Source organism: Thamnophis elegans, chromosome 11, assembly GCF_009769535.1.
Source record: "Thamnophis elegans isolate rThaEle1 chromosome 11, rThaEle1.pri, whole genome shotgun sequence".
NCBI lineage: Eukaryota > Metazoa > Chordata > Lepidosauria > Squamata > Colubridae > Thamnophis > Thamnophis elegans.
Genome location: NC_045551.1, coordinates 39,494,294 through 39,518,323, shown reverse-complemented (window position 1 = coordinate 39,518,323; position 24,030 = coordinate 39,494,294). Strand labels below are relative to the sequence as shown.

The following is a 24,030-nucleotide window of genomic DNA, read 5'->3' as shown; positions in this document are numbered from 1 at the left end:
AATGGAGACAACAATAAAGAAAGCTGATTTACTTTTGCTTCTCAAATCACAATAAGGGACCTAGTTTTCTTCTGAATTTCTTTTTTTAAAGAAATAAACTACTGAAAAAATTAACTTGGAATTTCAACATATAGAAAGGGAACAGCAAAGGAATGTGTATTGTCCATACTATGCAATATGTATTTATATTATAAATATAAATTTGCAGGATTGGAAAAGATGTCAGCAGGAATCAAAATTGGAAATTAAAATACAAGCAATTGAAGATACACAGATGACATGACTTTGTTAGCTGAAAATAAAGATGATTTATGAGAAATATTTATGAAAGGAAAAAAAATGGAATGTACTATAAAACTTGCCTATTAAGAAGTTTACAAAGTTAGTATCAACTTACATATTGATAAGTCAGAGGACTGGAGGATAATGAGACAATGAGAAACTTCACCTCACATTCCTCCTCCACCACTATTTTTTGATATCAATTATAATAGATTGGCAGACAGTTTTACTAATCTTCCTATCAGTTGGAGTTCCAGAAGACCAACAGAGCTACATTCAGAGCTGCGTTCAAAATATGGCTAACGTTTCTATTCCAGGTAACCATCTACATTTGCTGAAGCCTGTCAAGTAATGTTTTTTTTAAAATCTAGGGGAAAAATCTGTTTGTAGGATCTATACAGACTGTATGGACAGACCCACTTGGAAGACTTGATACCGAAGGCTCAACTTCCAGGGAAACATTAATTATATCAACATATTTTTCTGCTGGTTCAAGAAAGGAAGAATGCACATTAACAGAGCCGTGATGATTCAGTATCTGGAGACTATGGGGTCAAGATTGAAAGGAGCAAATTCATGCTCAATCCTAGCACAACCAAGTGGCAAATAAATTTCAAGACCTATTAAATTCAAAGACTTCTATATTTAGTTCTGACTAGGTAGCCCTCTGAGCCATGGCTGCCATTTGATTTTCAAGCAGAAGTCATGAGTCAATCTGGGAGCCTCCTAGATTCATGACTCCTGCTTGAAAAATCAGATGGCAGCCATGGCTCAGAGAACATTTGAAGTACTACTGGACATATTGCTGAACCTATTAATGGACTGGGAGACCAGACACACAGTCGCTCATGCCTTAGTCACCCTTGTCTGGATTACTACAATTCATTCTACTTGGCTGCCCTTCAAGATTCCCTGGAAGCTACAACTGGTCCAGGATGCATGGCACAGACAGCTGCAGATGCACCTCAATACACCTATGTAACATTGTTACTTTGAGAGCTTGGAGGCTATCAGTGGGCTTGGAGATACAATTCAAGGCCCAATACCTTAAACATTACTTTTAAAGCTGTTTGTGACACAAACTCTGAGTTTTGTGAGACTACCTCTCTCTGATTATCTCTACCCATCCAGTAAAATCCCACAAACTCATATGTTCCAGAGCTTATCTCTTAAGCAATGTCCTCTCATAGAACCCAGGATTCATGCCTTCTCTTTCACTGTACTTGCCTTTTAGAATAGTAATTCCACCCAAGATCCAGATGATTTTAATCCCACCTGGTTTTTCCATAGACATTGATCAGGAAGAGTGTGAACCCATCTGGTTTGACTTTTCTGATTGTGAATCTGCCTCTTGCACCCTCTGTATTATGTTTTCTTGCATCATATTATTTTTTACATTTTAGTATTATAATTATATATGGAGTCATCTCAAGAGGGTAGCAGAACTTTAACTATCGAGCATTTTTCTATACAGCCGCCAGGAGCAAACACAATTCAGTGGCACCTAAGCAATAAATAAACATACTAGAACTTATTTCCAAATAATTATATTTTAAAAGCATTATACTGAAGTTTTTAATATGGACAAAATAATAAAGCCCCCAATTTGATAATTGATTTAGGCTCTTTCAACTTTGAAAGTTTACACACACTGCAAAGTCAGTGAAATATATTTCTCTTACCACTTATGTCACCCTCCCGCCTTGATCGTGGCTGATTACGTGAAACTGTGGTTGAAAGGCCTTTTGAGGTAGAATTCTGTAACGTAGGCTGGCCTGCAGTTAACGTCCAAGCAAGCCGCGTTCCCAGCTGTTGTCGGAGACAATCTCCTACTCCCGCACGTTGATAGGATTGTCTAAGAAAAGAAACCCTAGGTATTAATATAATAATGATAAAATGGCAATAAAATACACAAAATGTTCCAAATATTTTTGCTTTTCCATGACTGTCCAATGATGTTCCAGCCAAGCCTAATTCAAGCTTTGCAGACAGAAAATAGATAAAAATAAATAAATATACAAATACATACAAAATACTATCACTATAAAAGCAAAGGATTTCTCATGTGTTTCCTTCATATATAACTCCTAGCTGTATAGCTCTATAGTATAAGAGGAAATGCCAAACTTCTTGAATGTTCAGCAGACATCTTCTCTAGTATATTAAATACAATACAGAAGAAACATATTCTCATCCCTTCAGTTGTTTGCTGCCAAAAAAGTTATATAACAAAACAATGTCCTTTAAGGGATCATTTTAGAGACTGATATTTCAAATGCCTTGTGAGAGAAACTGTCTTCCACATATCGAATTACTAAATTTAGACCTGCCAATGCGAGGTTCAAAGCTTTGTTTCAATGATTACTTGACTTTTTATATGACTATATGGTTTTTATTTGTAAGCTACCAAAAGTCATTTATGGGCACTGCAGAAATTTGATAAATAAAAAATAATAAAATATTTTCTAGTAGATCTCTTCTAATATTTTAGTAAATTAAAAAACTACATTTATATTTTATTTCAATCCTGCAAGAAAGCCTATTCTTAGCAATGGAAATGTCTCTTACCCAAAAGTTTGTATATGGTACAGGTGAGAAATAGTCACCATACCTGGGACACTTGACTCTTATTAGCTATATTCAAGGGCAGGTTGCTAAGCTATCACGGGGAACAGACTGAGAAATTCTCAGGTTCTCAGACTAAGCAATCAGCTAAGTACAAGCAGTCCTCATTTATCAACTACAATTGGGACCAGCAACATGGTTGTTAGGTGAAGTGGTTGCTAAGTAAACCTGTGATTGTGCTTATGATCTTACTTCACCTTGTATTTGCTTTAGAGGCAAGAGAGTCATAAAGGCAAGGTCTGCTTGCAAATTATTTTTTAACAGTAATTGCAGTTGTTAAGCGACTCAGAAATTAAATGAGAACTATCTATAATTATCACACCACTTACCATATTAAGTAGTGTATTAAGTGTATCAAACTGAAGAGATTTATCAACAAAATACTGCAAATTTTTGTCTTTTTCTAAATCCTGCTCTTAGGCTTTGAAATTTATAATGCATTCAACAATAAGCCTCATTAAGGCCAACAAATATATTTTAAGATAATATACCGAAACACAAGATTTTTGTACTTTACTACTATGGAATCATTCTAAGCACTTAATAATATAGACTGCATCTTGGGTGGGATTACTATTCTAAAGGGCAAGTACAGTGAAAGGAAAGGCATGAATCCTGGGTTCTAGGGAGGGCTGTCAAACCTGTGGCTCGCAGACCAGATTCAGGCCATGCCCATGCCTGGTTTAGTGAAGGGAAGAAAATTTGCGATATGTCACATAATGACACTGTGACGACACAAGTTTGACATCCCTGCTCTAGAGCTTAAGAGGTACCTCAATAGACTAATAGACTACATTCAGGTAAGTCCTCAACTTATGATTGTTCCCCTAACGATATTTTGAAATAGCAATGGGTTCAGAAAGGGTATACCGGTTCCAAAATGTCACAAAGACACCCCACAGTAAGGTGATCTTCATCTGGGGCTTGACAATCTGTTCACATTTCAATCTGGTTGCCAAATGCCCTGCCGCCATGAGATGACCATTTGCAATCTTGCTGGCTTCTCCAGAAAGTCAATGAGGAAGTCAGCAAGAAAGGTTGCTGCTGCTGCAAACAGCCGAAACTGCTGTTCCTGCAACCCATTGAATGATTTCAACTCTCCTTCATCAACAGAGCTGAAATTCTTCAGCTGGCAGCTCTTTCAGCCACCTTCCAGAGATGAGAGGGAGCTGAGAGCTGAAATCTAAGCAGGATTTTCTGCCCCAGAGCAGAGAGAGAGAGCAGTAAGGTAAGTACAAGGTGCTCAGGCAGGTAGGGGCGGCTCTGGGAGGCCCAGTACAGTTACAAGTGCTCAGCGCTGAAAATTCCTGCTTGAATTTCAGCCAGGAGGAATATCAGCCCATGAGCAGGAAGGCAGTACAATAAAGTAAGGAGTGCAGGGTGCCTTGGGATGGGGTGGGGGAGGTAAACGCAGGCTGAGTGCCTCTCTGCTCAGGGGCTGAAAATCCTGCCTTCCAGTGGTTAGTAAAAGCTTTAGCTTTTTAAAGCTAAAACAGAAACAAAAAGAGTAGAAGATCAAGATAAGCAGAGATTAACCACTGGATTAACACTAGACAAACACTAGACAAACAATCAAATGAACGAACAGTAAACAACAGCCTAATCAAGGAACTAACAAGAATTTCCAACACTGATAAGGCAAGCTATTTTAAATAAAGGGTGAGCAAACCCCACTCCCTTCCAGCACTGACAAGATTTTATCTAGTCTGCTAATAAAACATCTGCAAACAAATAACCAAGCTCAGAGAACACTAAGAACTCTATTGTTTATATATACATATATTGTGAGTCTGAGAGTCATATTTAAAACAATGTGACTCCAGAGTGACTCAGGCAATGCCAAAACTGAATTAAATAAAACAAGATGAACACATTTCCTTTACCCTGGAAGAAATGTTGGTGGAGTTGGCGTTGGTCCATTTGGGGCATATATCCCTATACTACTGATCCCACTGCTTCCCATAGTGCCAGGCTGGAGATTCCGATCTTGATAATTCAGAGGAAGGCTCTGAGGTCTAGCATAGTAGTAAGGAGTTGAGTGAGCATCCCGTGGTAGAGCTTGAGCAAAGAGGGTAGCAAAATTTGAAACCTTGAGGGGAAAAAAGGCCCACATTTTAAGGATACCTCATACAGTAATCTAGTCCAAAGCATCATCCAAATCAGTGTTTCTTAAACTATTCTGCAGAACACAAATGATAAAGATGAGCCATGAATGACCCCATAATCTAACAATATGGCTTTTATGTTTTATCTTATTAGCTAAACATTGTTACTTCTCTGTGAGGTGAGTTGGGCTGAGAAAGATTGACTGGCCCAAAGTCCCCCAGCTGGCTTTCATAACTAAGGCAGGACTAGAACTCACAGTCTCCTAGTTTCTAGGCCAGCACCTTAATCAATACACCAGACTGGATCTCTATTATCCTATCAGCAAATTAAAAAAAAACATTGTTGAAGCTCTTTCTAACACAAAATGTAAAACAAAGAAAAGAAAACATGCATCTGGATTTTTTGAACTAAATTTCAGAGAATGCGAGCTTTTTCACGAGAAAGTGGATTTACAGCAACCTCCCAATATAACCAGTAACAAAACTGAAATAGTTGTTACAGTTTCTTTAAAAAATCTCATGTAGACAATGATGAAATAGTCAACAAGTCAGAATATAGGTATTTCTCACTGAAGAAAAAATTACATTCTGACCTTGAAATTATTTAAGAAATTACATCAGACAGAAACATGGCTGTTATTTTTATTAACTATGCGTCTAAAATAAGCCACAATGATAAAACATTTCTAGAGCCAAATCCAATTTTTCCCTGGATATTTTCATTACATTCTACATGAATTCACCTCAATGAAAACTGACTAAATATCTATTCTATACAGTAGCTAGTAGAAATATCAAACACATATTTGTTCCTTGTATATTTATTTGCTAAATTAGAGATCAATTGATGTGTTTTGCTAGCTACCAGGCACAAGATTTCTTGTAATGAAAAAGAGCCCCCCCACCCCCCCCTTTTTTTTGCAATGGCACACCAAATAGACATACGTTCAGAGTTTACTTGCTATTAATTTCAGTGAAGTTTTTAGGCAGCAGAAGACTATATTAAATGATTTAACCAGTCATTTAAAAACATTTTAATGTTCTTAATCATTTGAAATTGACCATCTTGTCATTTAACTCATAAAAATGGCAAATCAATGAAATTAAAAACTTTAAGAAAATTCAATGTTAAATTTCATTAGAAAAAGTTTGATTGTAAAAGTTAACATTTATATAAACACATACATACATATATAATAAACAAGATTAAAAATTCTATTTGCCTTGTTTGACTGCTTACGAGGATCTTCACTGAGACTAAGCAGGAGGTAGAGGATTGACCATCTGTTTTTCAAAACGCCCTATGATAAGAGACAACAATTAGTTATGACAACTTGACTTCAAAATATAAAAGTATTACCGTATTTTCACGACCAAAAGCCGCACCGGATTATAAGCCGCAGTATCAATTAACGTTAATTTTTCAAACTTTTTCCACATATAAAGCGCACCGGGTTATAAGCCGCACATTTCCCGACGCTTCTGGACATCTGTTGCAGTCGCGAGGAGGAGCGGAGAAGAGCGCGGAGGTTCTTGGCGCTCCAGGAAGCCGGGAAAGCAGTTGGGAGAGGCGCACGGCTTGGTTTCTCCTCCCTGGACGTCGCAGCAGCAGCCCCAAACTCACCGATCTCAGTGTTTTTCGCATCGGGGTGTGCTGCAAGAGCATGCCCCGATGCGAAAAACACAGAGTTCGGTGCGCTTGGGGCTGCTGCTGCGATGTCCAGGGAGGAGAAACCAAGCCCTGCGCCTCCCCCAGCTGCTTTCCCGGCTTCCTGGAGCGCCAAGAACCTCCGCGCTCTTCTCCGCTCCTCACGACTGCAATAGATGTCCAGAAGCGGCTTTTGGGGCTAATGGGGATTGGATTTCCAGCTCGATAGCCCCTGCCGCTTCTGGACGTCTATTGCAGTTGTGAGGAGCCGAGGAGAGTGCAGAGAACAGCGCGGAGGTTCTTGGCGCTCCAGGAAGCCGGGAAAGCAGCTGGGGGAGGCGCACGGCTTGGTTTCTCCTCCCTGGACGTCGCAGCAGCAGCCCCAAGCGCACCGATCTCTGTGTTTTTCGCATCGGGGCATGCTCTTGCAGCACACCCCGATGCGAAAAACACTGAGATCGGTGAGTTTGGGGCTGCTGCTGTGACGTCCAGGGAGGAGAAACCAAGCCATGCGCCTCTCCCAACTGCTTTCGCGGCTTCCTGGAGCGCCAAGAACCTCCGCGCTCTTCTCCGCACTCTCCTCAGCTCCTCATAACTGCAATAGACGTCCAGAAGCGGCAGGGGCTATCGAGCTGGAAATCCAATCCCCATTAGCCCCAAAAGCTGCTTCTGGACATCTATTGCACTCGCGAGGAGCGGAGAAGAGCGCGAAGGTTCTTGGCGCTCCAGGAAACCGCGAAAGCAGCTGGGAGATCTTTTTCCACATATAAAGCGCACCGGGTTATAAGCCGCACTGCCGGTTTTGGATCAAATTTTAGGATTTTCAGTGCGGCTTATAGTCGTGAAAATACGGTACTTATTCAGAACAAAGCAGGTATTGTCTGCCTTTTCATTTCAAAATAGCATAAATGGGTAACGCCAAGTTCCAAGAAATCTAGCCAGCTATTGTTCACTTCTGCAAAACTGATCCTTAAGTTTCATAGCAGCAGCCAATCACTCAGCCAGCTTCAAAGAAAATAAAAAAATTAGACACACAGATCTATTGTCACAATAATTTTATCTATATGTATACACACACAAACACACGCACACACACACACACACTTTTGAGTATCAGCAATTGCCCATTTGCCCCTTTTGTACTTATAAGCTTCTTTGTGTTTACACAAGGCATTGCCTTCAAATTATTTCATTTCCACCATCTACTTTTCCACATTGGATGATGCTAGTAAAACCAAGGGAATAGATTGTGTGGACTGAATTGTTTCAATGAACAACCTATCATAGCCAAACAAAGAAAAATTGATATCAAGCATCAGTAATGGAGGATTCCTACTAAAATAAGCCATGTCCTTGCCAGGATATCCCAAGTTTCTTTCAGGTTTGTTTAAATGAATTGATTCTGCAAGATAAATTATGAAAATTAGAAAACTAAAGAAAAGACCGATAGTTCTCTTTGAGTCATTAGCTGCTCAGGAGCAATTGCATTAAGCAGCCTTTTAACTATTTTCAGAATCTCAAAATCTTTTAGCAGCCTCCTCTAGTGAAAGAAAGAACTCAACCATGCCAAAGAATAATTAATTTGCATTCACGGGCACGCACGCACGCGCGCGCGCACGCACACACACACACACGGTTTAGTTGCATAAAATTAATATATGTTTAAGGAATCCTAGACATAATGTACCAAAAAATAATTAAAATAAAGCCAACATTATTTAAGGGACTGAAGAAATATATGATCAATTAATCAATATACATTAACTTAAAAATAGAGCAGGAAGATAACTTTAACATAATAAAACAAAATATACCTTGACAGTCTAAGACCTTTCCATAAAAAGTCATTTTGGGAAACTAAAATAATTGCTATTCATTTTATTTTCATAATAGGATTTCATTACAGTATTATAGAACATAAGGGAACGCAATACATTTCCATAAAAACTATGGTCCAACTGGTATTGCAGAGAACAAGGCTTTGCAAAGCAATGACATTCGTATAAATGATGTACAGGGAGTGGGACTATAACCCTAATTGGGACTGTAGTTTCCATTGTTAAGCAAAGTGGTCAGTAAGCAAAGCATAATGTAACCATACCACTTGGCAGTAATGGCAGTTTGGCAGGCCTGGTTGCAATCATTAGGCAAGAACTACATAATCTTTGGGCAAGGACCTCATGCCACCCCTACCCTGCCCAAACTGATGTTGCTTTGAATCTCTCCACCAGCCTATCTCCCACCATCTCAGCCCTTTGGCCACCATGCATTCTACCACCTACTCCTACCACTGACCTTCACTGTCTTCCTCCTTCCACTGCTGACCCAGGATTCAGGTGCTGAACAAGGACACAGTGCCAGTGAGTGCAGCAGGGCAGTGAAGCCCCATTTGCTAAAGGATACTCAATGGGCTATTGCTTCTTGTGGCAACAATGGAAGTTGGAAGTCCTATACCTGCCCTGACATCCTGCTTCCTCTACATCCCATTACCTCCTTCCTAGGTAGGCCTAGCTCTGGAGGCTGTGCTGTGCTGAAGTGGCAGCAAGATCAGATGGCAGAGTACAGGGTGGCCCAAAGGGAAGAGATCGGGGTGGGTGGGGTGGAGATAGGTGAGTGGAGGAACTGAAGCAGGAGTTTGTACAAGGGTAGAGAATAAGAACATGGGACGTTGCAACTGGTTGTAAATGTAGGTCAGTTGCCAAGTGCCCGAATATTGACGGTGTGACTGCCAGAGTGCTGCAACAGCCAGAACTTTGAGGACTGATCGTAAATCTCAGGTGTTCAATAGCAATAGCAATAGCAATAGCAGTTAGACTTATATACTGCTTCATAGGGCTTTCAGCCCTCTCTAAGCGGTTTACAGAGTCAGCATATTGCCCCCAACAACAATTTGGGTCCTCATTTTACCCACCTCGGAAGGATAGAAGGCTGAGTCAACCTTGAGCTGGTGAGATTTGAACAGCCGAACTGCAGAACTGCAGTCAGCTGAAGTAGCCTGCAGTGCTGCATTTAATCACTGCGCCACCTCGGCTCTATTCAGCAATATTGTAACTTTGAATGGTCACTGAACAAATGGACCTAACTCAAAGATTACAAGAGATTCATCTCTTCTCAAAAGGTGCCAAATGGGTCTTCACTAAATTCCCAGAGTTGTCTACATATGCTTCCACAAACAACACTTCTGTTTTGCAACAGCAAAAGAGAATGTGAATCCTTTCAGAAGCCAGGCTGCTGTAAAGCTTCAAGACAGATGCTTCATTTTGCTAATGGTTTTGTAAATTTTTTGCATACCCTACGTAGAAAGTTTGTTCCTTTACCTGTGAGTAAAGTTTTCTGTAGAGCTCTGAAAATACAGCAGCATGTTCTTCTCTTCCTTGGCGCACAACTGTAATAGAGAAAAACATTTTAGGGGCAGTTTGGGAAGCAAATCGTGTTTTACTTTTTGAAGGCAAATGACATTGTTATTGAGTATTTTATTGCTATATAGATTTCTGCTGGCTTATATTACAAAGTTGGCCCCCAACAATTCCTATTACATCATGGTTTGTTTGTTTTTAATCTCAATGTTGTTCATATATAGAAAATCTACATTTTGCATTAAGATGCAAATTCATGCAACTATTCATTTTCATATACAACAACCTTTTACTTAATATTATATAATTGATCTATGGGCTAGGAAAAGGTTTTTCTGCATAAAGATGATTATTTCTTCACAAGATCTGCCTCGATTACGTAAAAATGCAAGACAATGTATAAATGAATGGGAAAACACAAATCCTTGTTACACTAGATTTTACTTCTATTGTATGGGACCCCAACTCCTGGGCCACAGCCCACTCCTGGTCTGCAACCCATTCGGAACTGGGCTGCCCCAGCAGTGGGTGAGCATGCATGCACATGCAGCCCCACTCACAAGAGCAGCAAGCGCTCACACAAATGAAGCTGTGCATGCATGCGCATCAGCCCCTCACACAAAACCATCCCCTCTCCTCCCCACAACAGGCCACTAACACGTTGGGGGATGTTGTTCTATGATATCCTCTGTGGTACTGATTTGAAGAATCAGATTTCCAAAAATATATGAAAATGAAGACATTGCTTCTTCGCCAAGATTAAAAAATCACTGTGAATACACTCCTCCTAATTCCTGATATTGCTGAAGATAAATCCAAAAATATTTCCATGCCAAGGCTTAAAGTGAGGGAATGGTTCTAAGGTATATTATTATGAGTACTAATATACCCATGTACCGGTAATGCTTGTTTTTTCTTTTTCTGAAAACTTTGAATTGTTTACCTATCTATATAGTTGCAAGAATAGATACTAGCTATATAAATCAAGCACAATTTGATGTCATACAAGAGACATAGTTTATAAACTATGGTATGTTTTATTAAATGCCACCTAGAGTCACATTTGTAAGATGTGTGACTATATAAATTTGGTAGATTAATAGAAAGACTGATAGACACATAATAAAAGGCAACCCAAGCATCAAGCAATTGTATTGTCTCCAATAAAACAATCTTACCCTTGGAATATGCATTTTTAAAAATTTCTATTAAATACTCTATGTGGGCTAATATAAATTATGGTCAGTAACACTTACTGCAAAAATAAAAAGACAACATCTCAGTTATTCACAAAATAATTGAGAAAATGATATTTTAAACTATTCTACATCTTCTGATTTATAAAATTAATTGATGTCATAGTTCATGTTCAGGATTATACACAATGCATCTGGAAGATCAGATCATCCTCACTCAAAGACATAAGGTGGATGACAACAAAGCTGTCAAAAAGTAACCTCTTCCCCTTAAGTTTCTTGTCTTGTCCATGGAAGGAATAAAGGGGCAAATCCCCATTTCCTGCTGCGAAGACAAAACTGTCCAACCTACTTTTTACACAGCATTTTTTCTATATACATTTGCAATTTAAAAAATGGTTTGCCTTATTATTCTGCAGAGAAAAAAGTCGACTATATAGGATGAAAGAGGATCTCATTGCTCCCTACTTCACTTCCCACAACCAGTAAGTGCATAATAGCCAAAAGCTACCCTTCCAAAGTGCTTGTACAGTATTTGTGAAATAACATGATGATCACAGCAGAAAATTTCCTGCATGGACAATCTATAAAGGAAATGGGAACTTGAAAGTGAAAGTGAAAGAGGAGGAAGAGGAGGATGGGGAGAAAGAGAGAGAGGGGAGGGGGAGAGGTAGGGAGAGAAGAAGGAAAAGGAGAAAGAAAAAAACTCTATACATTTGAAGTCTTAAACATCTGAATAAAGATACTTTAGAATTGTTTTATGTTCTTAAAGGGGGAGCCATGGGGAGGAAGGATAACTGCTTGCAACACGTAGTCAAAATACGACCCCTTGTTCAGCAACTGTTCAAACTTATGATGCCACTGAATGAGGGTAACTATTTGTGAAGTTGCAGCTGCGACAGTGACCCTGCAGTTATGTGATCATGCAATTACAATGTTGCAGTGAGCTGAGGTCACATGATTGCCATTTGTCACCTTCCCTGCTGGCTTCCCATAAAGTCAACGGGGAAGCCAGGAGGGAAGGTTGCAGTTGCTCCTGTAAATCAATCCTGTCACTTTTTCTCCTGAGGAGCCCCACTATGGAGTACAAGATCCCAGGGCAGGGATCTCATACTCTACAGTATGCTCAACAACCTGAGCTCCCACTGACCTGCTTGCACTCAACTTGTCTGGTCCCTGCTTGCATCTTTTGCAGGCCTACCAGTGGCCCTCACTGTTCCACCTGCACCTTCATTGACCTGACTGTGCTCTCCAGTGACCACCCACACAAGGCCCTCACTGGTCTGCATGCATTCCCTAGCACCCACCCACCCCACACTCCTTACTCCCACCTTTTAACTGTTACATGGTGCCGGGGTTAAGATGGCACTGCTAGGATTGCCTTTGCTAAGCAATGTAGTAACTTGACATTGTGCTTTACGATATTATCACTTAATGACAATGATCCCAGTAACCTGTATATATGCCATGCCATGCCATTAAAAAGCTTGAAAAAGAAACGGGTGAGGCAAAAACTCAGATTTAGAGTCTGAGACTCCATTAAAGTCTACAAGTTTGCCTAACAGTTATCTAAAAGTTTGGCTAAAGTTGTCATTTCTTTTAATTGTTGCTAGCCACCTGGAGTCACTGAGTTGGACGGCATATAAGTTTATTTTGTTGTTAGTTAGTTAGTTAAATCTACTCTAAATTCCCTCAAGTTCAGCTGGTCTTACTTTAAGGGAATTGCATGCCAGCCTCTTAATACTTGTTATCCCCTTACTCATTTATTTATAGTTGCTTCAGTTAGAATCTCTGCTGCATCTCTGATCTTTTTGTGTGTAGTTGACAATAGTCATGGAAATACTATCTAAGCCAGACAACCCACCTGATGCCCTCAGAGGTTGATACCAACAATGATGGGAGCAGCAAAGAAAGTATAGAACTCTGAGATTTATCTGGAGTGCATCAAATCTAGAATCTTGCTATGATTGTCATTTCATATTTTCTTCACTACAGTAGTTATACAAATGTAAGTGATGTTAATAAGGAATTGAAAAAGAGCATAAACCCATTCATTCTGCATTATGTCTTCTCTGTATTAATTTCAGCTAGGAGTGATATGTTTTAATTCATATGAACATAGACTAAATTTTATTTATGTTTTATAAAAATTATTGGAGTAATAATATAGCACTGATAAGCAATCAAGTGAATCTAACCAAGTATAATTTAGTAGCAGTACGAATTTTATTGAAAATAAATCTAAACACTATTAAAAACCAAATTCCAAATAAACTTACATTCTTTTTTAATTTTTTCTGCCACAAGAAATTCATCTCGCTCGACTGTAGGGGCAAAGTTGCTTCCAATGACTCGCACTGCATACTGAAACTGCTGAGCAACATCAGCTGAAATGAAAGCACAGTTAGATTGCAAATATTTCATTGTATTTGTTTATTTAATCATTTATTTCCTACCCTCAGGGAATTCATGAAAAGGCATGTTTTTCCCACCCATATTATCTTCCAAACAATCTTTGAACTTAAGTCAAATTGCTAATGAACAACTCAATATTGTCCAAAAAGATTCATCACTGAACAGATATTGAATTTAGATTTTTCAAGATTTGGAAACCATGACATCACATATATTAGTAAACTGATAGAAAGAAGTCTCTTAAAAACAAAGCCTCCATAATCGGAAGATGAATGGATAAACTGTGCCAAGAACATTTGATCTAAATCAACAATTCTCAAAGTATGGTCTGATGATATTTTTCAGAAGTCAATTCAATATTTTTACATTTCTCTGTTTTAACTTCTAATATAGTAAATATTGACAGATGTAACTCACATTAACCAAAGCTCTCTTGGTCCTCAATCATGTTTAAGCATATAAAGAGGTCCTGAGGCCAAAATATTTAAGAACCACTGATCTAAATCATTTTGGAAACAAACATCACAAACCCAAAAAAGATACTTTGCATTTCCTCAATTAAACCCAAGGATTTAGAAACTACTAAAACCTAATCTATTAAGAACCATTTCAATTATATAGTACCTATAGCCAAAGCAATGATACATACATTCTATTTATTTATAAGATGATTAATGTAAAACAATTCATAACAGGGCCAGGTCAAATAATTAAACAAAACCCAATTCTAAAAAGCAAGACGAGATTTTTCACATAACTTGTCATGAGAGAACATCTATTTGTTCAACACAAAAATCAACTAGGTTAGCAAAATTCTTAAAACAATGATTCAAAAATTACAAAATCCAGGTGTTTGATTCAAGCAGCCAGGTTTCTTCATACATTTTTCAGTTGTTTCCTTTCAGTTTCAGTTGCTTCCTCTCTCTCTAAGAAACAAGATGTGTATATTCAACCTTGTAAAAACAGGGGGCATAAACTCACTCCCCCAATCAATTGAAGGCTACACATGATGTCACAAGGAGAGATCTGAGGTCATTACAAGAAAACTAATTTTAAAATTTTGTTTTTTCTTGTGGGTCGAGATTTTTAACGATGGAAAGCCCCAAGAAATGATTTTCAGAAATGTAATAGGCTGATGATTTAAGAGTGGAAATTTAGAATAGTTTGCTTCATAGAAGTACTGACTTCTATTTCCATCTTTATTTTGAAGAGAGGGGGGAATTTGTGCCTTCAATGTTAGCAATTTTTCAGAACAAGATTGCGTTTTCAAGCATTCATACTTTAAATAATGACTTGGTTTTTCAGTACTGTTCACTTGAATCTTTATAATTAAACAATATATTGTTCCTTCCAAAGTTGAGTGATTTCTCAGGTCAAAAGCTGTTGGAAACAAGGATACCAGAAAGCTAGATTTAAACAACTGTATATCTTGGAGCAGGCATTTAAATTCAATTTTGGATAATTCTAAATGGAAGCAGGACACGCACTGTGTGTTTTCACCACCAAATATATCACTCTGTTTTCCCAACCCCTTGCTTAGCCCTTAAGAGTCACCAGGGTGGAGGGTATTTTACTGTTTTATTTTCTCCATCTGTACGGATTAGCCAGCTTTAGTAATCATCATTATAAAGATGCACTCAACACACACTTTTGATAACATTTGTGTTATTCTGTGTACAAGCATCTGTAGTCTGTAAATACCACAGAACAGCAAAATAGCAAAAGAAAAACAGAGCGGTGTTATATTACCCCTTTCCTCAAAGTGATTGAGACATAGCTTGTGAAAGCAATCTTGGTTGATGTCATATGGCGTGTAAATCAAAACCAAACCATATTATGGCTCTGTATATTGTATTTTGTCAATGTTTGCTAAGACTGTCAGCCATTGCCTTCCATTGCTCTTGGAACCCAATAATCAGCTCTTTATTCTACTCCTAAATTCACTATGAAGGTTCAGGATTTAGTCTTTAGGCTCTTTAGTTTTTTTTAAAAAAAACTTTAATTCTGTGTCTTTAAATGGTTGGACAGGAAGATTCAGGAAACTGATAAAATACTATAAAAATGCAAAATTAAAGAAATGCACAACTGGACCCAGCATACAATAATTATTTCCTTCAGTAGTCAGTATTCTATTCTCACTGAAAATTGGGATCATCAGAACCTTGGTCCTAATATGCTCATTGTTTACTTATTTGTTTTGATAAACTTAGAAAAGAAAAAAAATGGTAGCATATTTCAGTGATAAAAAAGCCAGGCTGCAGATCTGAGGGGAGAAATAAATATCCAAGCATTTTTTTGAAAGCCTAATATGATCTTTGAGATGCATTCTCTTTCACCATCTGGTCTTTAAATTCTTTGTCTTTGCTAGAGACTTCATTTCATTTTTGGCAAAACTAGATCAGCAAAATGAAGAGTGCCAAATGCATGGGGTAAATGCCAAATGACTTTTGCCAAAAGCAGAAAGAAGGAGCTGATATCTTGAAAAACAAGCTTTCATCTTGCAGATCCTAATGGACTTCACAAGCTGGCACAAACCAATAAATAGAAAAGATAGCAAAATTAAGATCTATTCTGCATGTTCTCCTCTATTTGTCACCTTAATTTTCAAAACACTGGGGCTTAACTATGTTCCAATAACAAAAATTAAACAGTAATCTAATCATATTAACATTCACAATAACTATAATTAGAAGAGAAACATCCTAAACTACCCCTTAACTTTTATTACCCAGAAAACTCTTATTAAAATGAATTAATTGCATCTCATGAATATACATACAACAAGGCATGAATATATATTTTAAAGTTAATAAGAAAGCCATTTAGAATATGCCCCAAAACACATATATATGCCTGTTCAAAGATTTCCGAAACCTCACTTTAGGACTGAAAAAAACCCACAAAAACGTATGAGAATGATAATAATTTTAAGATTATGTCTTTGTTTGACTATCCTGGCAGAAGCTCTTAATGAACACATTTACAGAACGTTCTCCAAAAATTAAGTATATTATTATATGCTATTCTGATTGCAAAGTGCCTACAGCAAAAAGCATACATTATTAATTTGATGAAGGCATTTTAGCAATTTAAATCATGAGCACTTTTATATTAATTGCTATAAAACCATGTTTCCTTAATGATTAGTGGTGATTGTTCTTTACCACCAATTATGCAATATACATTTCCTTCTGTTCCATTAATGTATTAGAGGAATTTAACTCCATTAATATATATATATGCATACCTACACCCATGAAAATCTACGAAAACACATATATATATATCGGCAAATCCTCTGAGAAATTGGAAAGGAAATAGCATAGGGACTACATTATAAAAAGTTAAAATGGAAAAAAATTCCCAGAATAAAATATTCTAATTGTAATAGCTGGAGCTTTCTAGAAACTTGTAAAAATATGAATATATGTAATTAAATTAAATATAAGTTGACAAAGACTTGATGGAGCAAACAAATGAAATATTAAAACATTTAGCTGAATGGTTTTTCCATTAACAAGATAATTAGTAATACTTAAGTATTTGAGGTCAGAAGTAAATTTAGAAAAAAAACCTAGGAAAATCCGAGCTTTTGAATCCAATTTCAAGCATACGTTAGGTGCTCTTTAAAAGAAAGCTGAGATTTTGTGCAATAATTCATTTCAGTTTTTCTAGCAATAATTTTCTTAAATTGTATTATTTTCCCTATTTTGATGTGCTTTAAACCTCTGGTTGCTGACTCAAACTTCCAATTAAGGTGAACATTGCATCTTTCCCCTGGACTTCCATTGATTCATCCTTGTTTCTCACTTTTATCAATGTTTCTACCGCCAAAATCATTTTTGATCACATCTACCTTCCTGCTCATATTTCAAAATCTATACACAACTTTTCCTGCTTCCTCTTTACTTTTGGGTCCAGATATAATCTTGTATTGTCACAATCTCCACTTTTCCAACCCTCACCCCCTTTCATTCCTTCAAAAGACAATCCCCTCTTCCATTCTGCAAACCTCTAGGGACACAAATATTGTTACATTAAAAATTACAAAAGAGAAATAATATTTTTATTAAATAACTATAGTAATAACAATAATAAATTTATTATTATTTAATGAGAACATCTAAACATGCAATTATCCTCATAATATGCATGCAATCGTCATAAGAGTCTTTTGCAGCTTCCTCTTGGTGTAACAAAAGCTACAATTAGTAAACTGTACACAGCTGCACATATATAAACCAAAGCAGGGGTGGGTTCCTGTACTGGTTGGTACTGGTTCGCTGCGTGCGCACACCTGTCACGCATTGTTCGCGCATGCGCAGTTGACTTTAAATTGTTCTGTGCATGCTGGCAACAGCAGAAGAGACTGGGGAACCGGTTTGGGGGTGTGGCCAGCCTGGGTCGCTGTGAGCTCTGCAACACAGGCCAAATCACCACTTCCGGTTCAACTGAACCAGGCCGAACTGGGAGCAACCCACCTTTGAACCAAAGCATGTTCCTTGAGAGTTGTGTTTTATCATCTACCTAAAATATATTTTCTCCTCCAATTTGACTTTCCTCTTGCCTACTCATATATGCACTTACATCAGCAGCAGAGCATTGGACCCAAGTTTTGTATTTCAGTCTTGCTGTACAGAATCAAAGGAGGATTTAAATGAAACACATTTTGGCAGCAAATCTCACCCTTGAAAATATCATCTCCGGATCTGAATTGAATTTGAATGTCTGCAGAGTTTGAGGCGACTCTGAGTGGTTTCACTCCTTTCTAGATGGGTACATCTAGTCAATAGTGGCAGTGGGAGATGTGGGCACCTTAAGTACTCTGTAATGGAGTTTTAGAAAGCTAAGACCTTTCCCCTCATCCTTCTTAATATCTATATCAGCGGTTACCAACTGGTAGTCCATGGACCACTGGTGACGTGAGAAAATTTTGGTGGTCCGCAGAAAATTCTTTGCATTTTTTATATTGCACTAAATCAGGGATCCTCAAACTATGGCCCCTGGGCCGGATATGGCCCGCCAAAGCAATTACTCCCATTTGCTGATGGGATTGTGTCCTTCAGGCACTTAGCTTGGCTGCCTGTTTAGTAGCTCCAGCCCTTTCCTCCCTCCCTCCCTAGGAGGCAAGGCGCTTCAGTGAGTGGTGCGTGAAACGTCGGCCAGGCTCCTCGAAAGACAGTTTGCAGGGGGCAATCTAGCACCCTGGCTAGCTACTAGACAAACATTCATTCTTGGCGGTATTTGAGATTCTTAGCTGCAATGGATAGCAGCTAGGGTTGACCCCGGGTGCTTCTCTCCACTAACAGGAGGCCCAGATAAGTGCCTGAAGGACCCCATTCCATCACTAATTTATATTAGTGGTCCACAAGATTTAAAATTATGAATTTAGTGGTCCCTGGGGTCCAAAAGGTTGGTGACCCCAGATCTTTATAATGCCATCAGCAGAGGACTATTGTTGATTCGGGGTGAGACATCATCAATATATGTGCTTTTCACTATATTGATGATGTCTCAATGAAGGGATGCAGCGTAAATCCCAACTTTGCATTTCTATCAGAGTCTGGATAAGAGGAATAGGCTCGAATTCAAGATTCTGTTACTATTACCTTATAATAAAGGTAATACAATATTAGCATGCATGACTTTTGGTCTCCTAGTCTGGTTACCTGGAAGTCTCAATGACCTGAATTCCCACCCCTACCCCCATTTTTGTGAGAATTAGGGAAGCGTTTCAGTTACTTGGATTAAGTTATGCCTGAACTGAGATTTCTTTTAGCTGAATATTGTCTTTATTTCATTTTTTTTCCTCCTATTTCTCGATGTCATTCTTTCTTCTCATTTCAGGAACCCACATTGGGACTCTGATCTTCCAAACTGTCTTCTCTATATTATGTAATATTTGCAACAAAAAAAGAAGAAAGCTACTATATTTATTTATCAGCAACATTTGTAAGAGAATTGGCTCCAGGCACCTCCTGATATAGGTTTTTAGAGGGTGCTTGGGGAGTCTAATGATCTAGTAGTTGGCTTCTAGGAATGGAAGACAATTTGGGCTCTCTGACAAATTGCTTCTGAACAGTTTATTTCTATGCACCAATCCTGAGGCACACTTTAGTTCCTCTGGGAGACAAAGCATCAGAAATGACATACAGTATATGTATGGATAAGGAGCACAAGCCAAAACTGATCTAGAATAAGATCAGGCCTATGTCATGGTGATAAGTAAGGGAAACTATCATTAATTCTCTCACATAGTTCATCAGGCTGCAGCCAGCAGCTTTCTTTAGGATGGTAAATTCCTACTCATCACTTTCTGGAGCAGGAGAAGTTATCTAAGTGTTTCTGTTTATGAACCTGCAAAGTATTTTTTTTCTTTATAATGGATGTTTTGTTAGATTTTAGTATGTAAATGTAAGCCACAGTGAAAGCAGTCTGCATAACACAAAGCATTAAAATACATCATCGTATAATATGTACAATACATTGTTATACATTTGAATTAAATGCAGGTAGTCCTCAACTTACAATCACAACTAGGACTGGAATCTCAGTCATTGAGCAAAGTTGTCATTAAGCAAGATGCCCACATGACCACTTTGCTCAACAACTGCAATCCCAGCTCTCCTAATTGTGGCTCTTAAGCGATGGTTTGGGTCATTAAATGGATTGAGAGGTGCCTCAAGGTTGGAGGAAGCCCTGGAGGCCTCAGCCAGCTATGGTAACCAGTAGCACATGTAAAGTGTTCCACTTATTTTTTGTGCACAATTGATGCAAGGCATAGCATTCCTACAGAGGTCAACTTGCACCATTCTGCTAATGAGCACCATTTTATTGAGTCTTCCCAGGCATGATGAAGTGGGGAAGTACAATCTTAAGCTCCATTTCTGCACTCCTCTGGTGGGAAATAGAAATCATGAAGCTCTAAGATGTTCTTCTGCTCTCCACCAGAAAAGTCCCCTTCCTTGCATAGAGTAGAGCTGAAAACCCTTTTTTTCACAATATTCCACAATGTGGAAGTCTCTGGCTCCCAGTCCATTTTCCTTTTACCTCCAGCTGAGTAGTTACCCAGCTGCCTGAAAACACCATTTTACCCGAAGAAAAAAACGATTAATCTATTTAAAGATCCCAGACCTTCAAACAAGATTTGAAACAAGCCCTATAAAAAGAAGCTTCAGAGAATTAAGAAAAACATTCTTCCAAAAGGTCATTACCAATCATAAATACTACCCATAAGTACTACCCACAAGTACTAACCACACTTAAGTGCTACCCATAAGTATTACCCTTAAGACATGCTTTTGGCATATCTTTTTCAATAGCATCACAATGCAATAGAACATAACAGAATTATAACAGATAGTTCAAGGCTTTTAAAAACTTATTTATCCAGCAGCTCTCAATATGATTCCTGATCTTTGTGCCAAGCATACACCAATTCCATTACATATATGAATTGCACAACAGGTTAGAAAATCTGCACTGGCCTGCAAAAATTAACTGCCCTTCACTTTTGAAAATGGAAAGAATGATTTATAATGAAAGTTACAACTCATGCAATACAGCAAAAGATGACAAGGTAAAGTACATTGATCAGAAATCTTTTTTATATACAGATACAAGGAATCTCAACTATAGAAGCCTGGCAATGAAGGAGCTAAGAGGACAGATATGATCTACGACTATCACAGAGACTTTTATGGCCAGCCTTAAGATCAAAGCTATGCTTATTGCTCAGCAAAAAAAATGGCTAAGGTAAGGTTTTTCATAAGAGTTTCCAAAAGGACTGTGTTTGAAACTCTCCCACTCTGCCCTCCAGAGTGAATGCTACCAAAATGACTTTCAGCATCATTTTATCCATTTCAACTGGGAACTTAGAAATAAGGCTGAAAGAAGAAACCCCCTTCTCCTTTTAGTTAACTAATACAATCCCACCTGGGGTGTATTACTAGATTACAACTTCCAAAACACAACTGGCATGAAAAATGTTTGTTGAAGAATAGTACTCATCACAACAAAAGTTTGGGATCAAAACCTTCTCTGGGTATTTAACCTCAAGAGGAAAGTACTTATAGATGAACTAAGTGTCCTTTCTGGATTTCCTCACTAGAGATAAAAGCATATTCTCGTTGTGGAGAGGCAGTTGGATTAAAAAAGGCTTCTTTATGAAGCCAATCTCAGGTACATATGTTGCTAGTCTGGAATATGGGTTTTAAACATTTGTGTCATTTCTTTTCCAAAGATTATAGGCCACAGCTGGCCATACTTTGATCTGGACTTCCACCTTAAAATCTAATAGACTGATTTCTGACTGTAAGTAGCCTCTTCTGACCAAGGATGTAGGGTTAACTCTGGCAGATAGCCATTATGCCACATTTAAAGATTATGTCAGATTTGGCCTGCCTGCTGGCCAGGCCCTTAGTAGCACTGTTTGGGGTGGGCTGTATATGCGCCTTTTGGCTACGTCTTCAATTAGGACATTTCTCCTGACATAAACTTTTGGTATCTCTGGTGCAGTTATCTCTCCAAAAGTTGGTTGTGGACAATCCTGGAACTTTTCTTGATTTCTACAAATACCTGCTGGTTCACTTGTTTCTAAATCCATCCTGAGATTTGATAGGTTTGTGGCAGCATACAGTTGTGTTGTAGGGACTCTTCTACTAACTAAAGTCTTCAGAGAAAGTAATGAAGTTCCTGAAGATCTTCAAATGTTTGTTTTTGTAACTTTTAATCCGTCTTTTACAAAAGTGATCGTGATCACATGGTTTTCTGCATGCTGCTAGTTAATTCTAGCAAGATTCTTGACATCAGTAATATTTTGAATCCCAAGATCCCTATCCCTTTAATACATCTGTCTACATATAGTATCACTGTATATATCACTATCTTTTGACTTAACTGTTGAATTCAGTTAAGCAGCATGCCTGAACCTACTGAATTGTGTCTGAATGAATATATATGGGAAGTAGTAAAGAATCATATGTATTTAACCTCTTGTAATATTCTACAAGAAACTGGGCTCTGAAGGGAATCTTTTGCTGCTTGCTATCAACATTTCAACAATAGCCCATCACCCTAATAACTAAGACCATTTTTCAAAAATAAAATATTTTTTCAAACATAGGTCAGCATTTTCAGCTTGCTATTTGACCAGCAGTAAACAAAAAATCAACCTTTCAATGAGAGCTAATTGACTCATACAATAAACCTTGTTTACCATACAGTTGTCATGTTCGCCTGCAGTTTTACAACCCCCACAGTGTTTGCCTTCCACACCTGCTCCTTCTGCCTTCTCTTTAAGGAATTCAAATTAGAACGAAAGACGGTTCCCAGGACCATAATTCCCTAGACCGGGGATGATTGGTTTCAGAACTGAGAGAGGCATTAACTGAACAGCCGTTCAAATTCGTGCTCCCCACTTGAACCCTTGCTTGGGTTCGCCGGGATGCGTGGGGAGGAGTAAGAAGAGCGCATAAGGTAGCCGCAACTACTCTCTTCCCTGCCAAAGGGACCGCCGGGGCACGTGAACCAGCCTGCTCGCCCCGCCAGCTCACCCACCCACCCCAGCCGCGGTCCGCTCCGTCTGTATTCTGCAGCAGCAGCATCACCATCTTCCTCCTCCTCATTCTTAAGAAGGGGAGCTGGAAAGCCTGGCTGCTCGGAGCGGCCCTGACAGCTACAAAGGAGCCGCTTATTCTCTCCCTGCCAGAGAGCAACCCTCTCTGGCGGGGGAGGAAGGGGAGCCAGACCGTTACCTTCGCCCTTGCCCAGGATGCGGCAGCAGAGATTCTGCAGCAGAACGTTGGGGGACTTCTGGTCCGGGCTCGCCATCCTCGCGCGCGAAGGGGGTGGCAGGGCGGGGAGAGCGCCCTCCTTCCCTCCCTCTTCGCAGGGCCACTCCCCGAGCCGCCCAACCCGGTGCTTTGACTGGCCCCTGCCTCAGGGCGCCATTTTAATTAAACCCGCCGAAAGGCGAGGGGAAGGGGAGGCAAAGAAAAGAAACGGTTTTCAATCGCGAGCCCCCATAATGCCCCGCAGTCCGGACGGCGCAACATGAAACACCTTCCGTCGGGCAACCATCTTTTCATAACGAAGAGGTTCCGGGGACGCAATGGATTTGCTCTCGAGAAGCCTCCAGGAGGAATGTCACGTTGCGGTGGGTTTTTTCCCCCCCGACTTCACTCCCTGCAGCAACAATTGGATTCTTTCCCCCCAGAAAACGAACATAATTTGCCCCTGATTTGTCGGATCGCATTCACGTGCGTCACCTCATGACGTCATCTTTTAAAATAGAATAGAATTCTTTATTGGACACACAAGGAATTTGTCTATGCTGCATATGCTCTGTGTACATAAAGAAAAATAAAATAGAATACATTCATCAAGCATCATAAGGTTCAACA

The 24,030-nt window shown here is 38.9% G+C and overlaps 1 protein-coding gene across 1 annotated transcript in view; it reads right to left on the bottom strand.

The window, feature by feature from the left end:
- Nucleotides 1-23,668, bottom strand: part of TUBGCP3 (tubulin gamma complex associated protein 3) — a 79,259-nt gene extending 55,591 nt beyond the window's left edge. Inside the window, exons 1-6 of the mRNA XM_032226661.1 lie at nucleotides 23,383-23,668; nucleotides 13,492-13,599; nucleotides 9,978-10,045; nucleotides 6,236-6,313; nucleotides 4,791-4,996; nucleotides 1,965-2,137 (exon numbers count right to left, since the gene is read on the bottom strand). Of these exons, the coding sequence (XP_032082552.1) occupies nucleotides 1,965-2,137; nucleotides 4,791-4,996; nucleotides 6,236-6,313; nucleotides 9,978-10,045; nucleotides 13,492-13,599; nucleotides 23,383-23,458 (709 nt within the window). The 5' untranslated portion in view covers nucleotides 23,459-23,668. The remainder of the gene's footprint in view (nucleotides 1-1,964; nucleotides 2,138-4,790; nucleotides 4,997-6,235; nucleotides 6,314-9,977; nucleotides 10,046-13,491; nucleotides 13,600-23,382) is intronic.
- Between the last annotated feature and the right edge of the window lie 362 nt (nucleotides 23,669-24,030).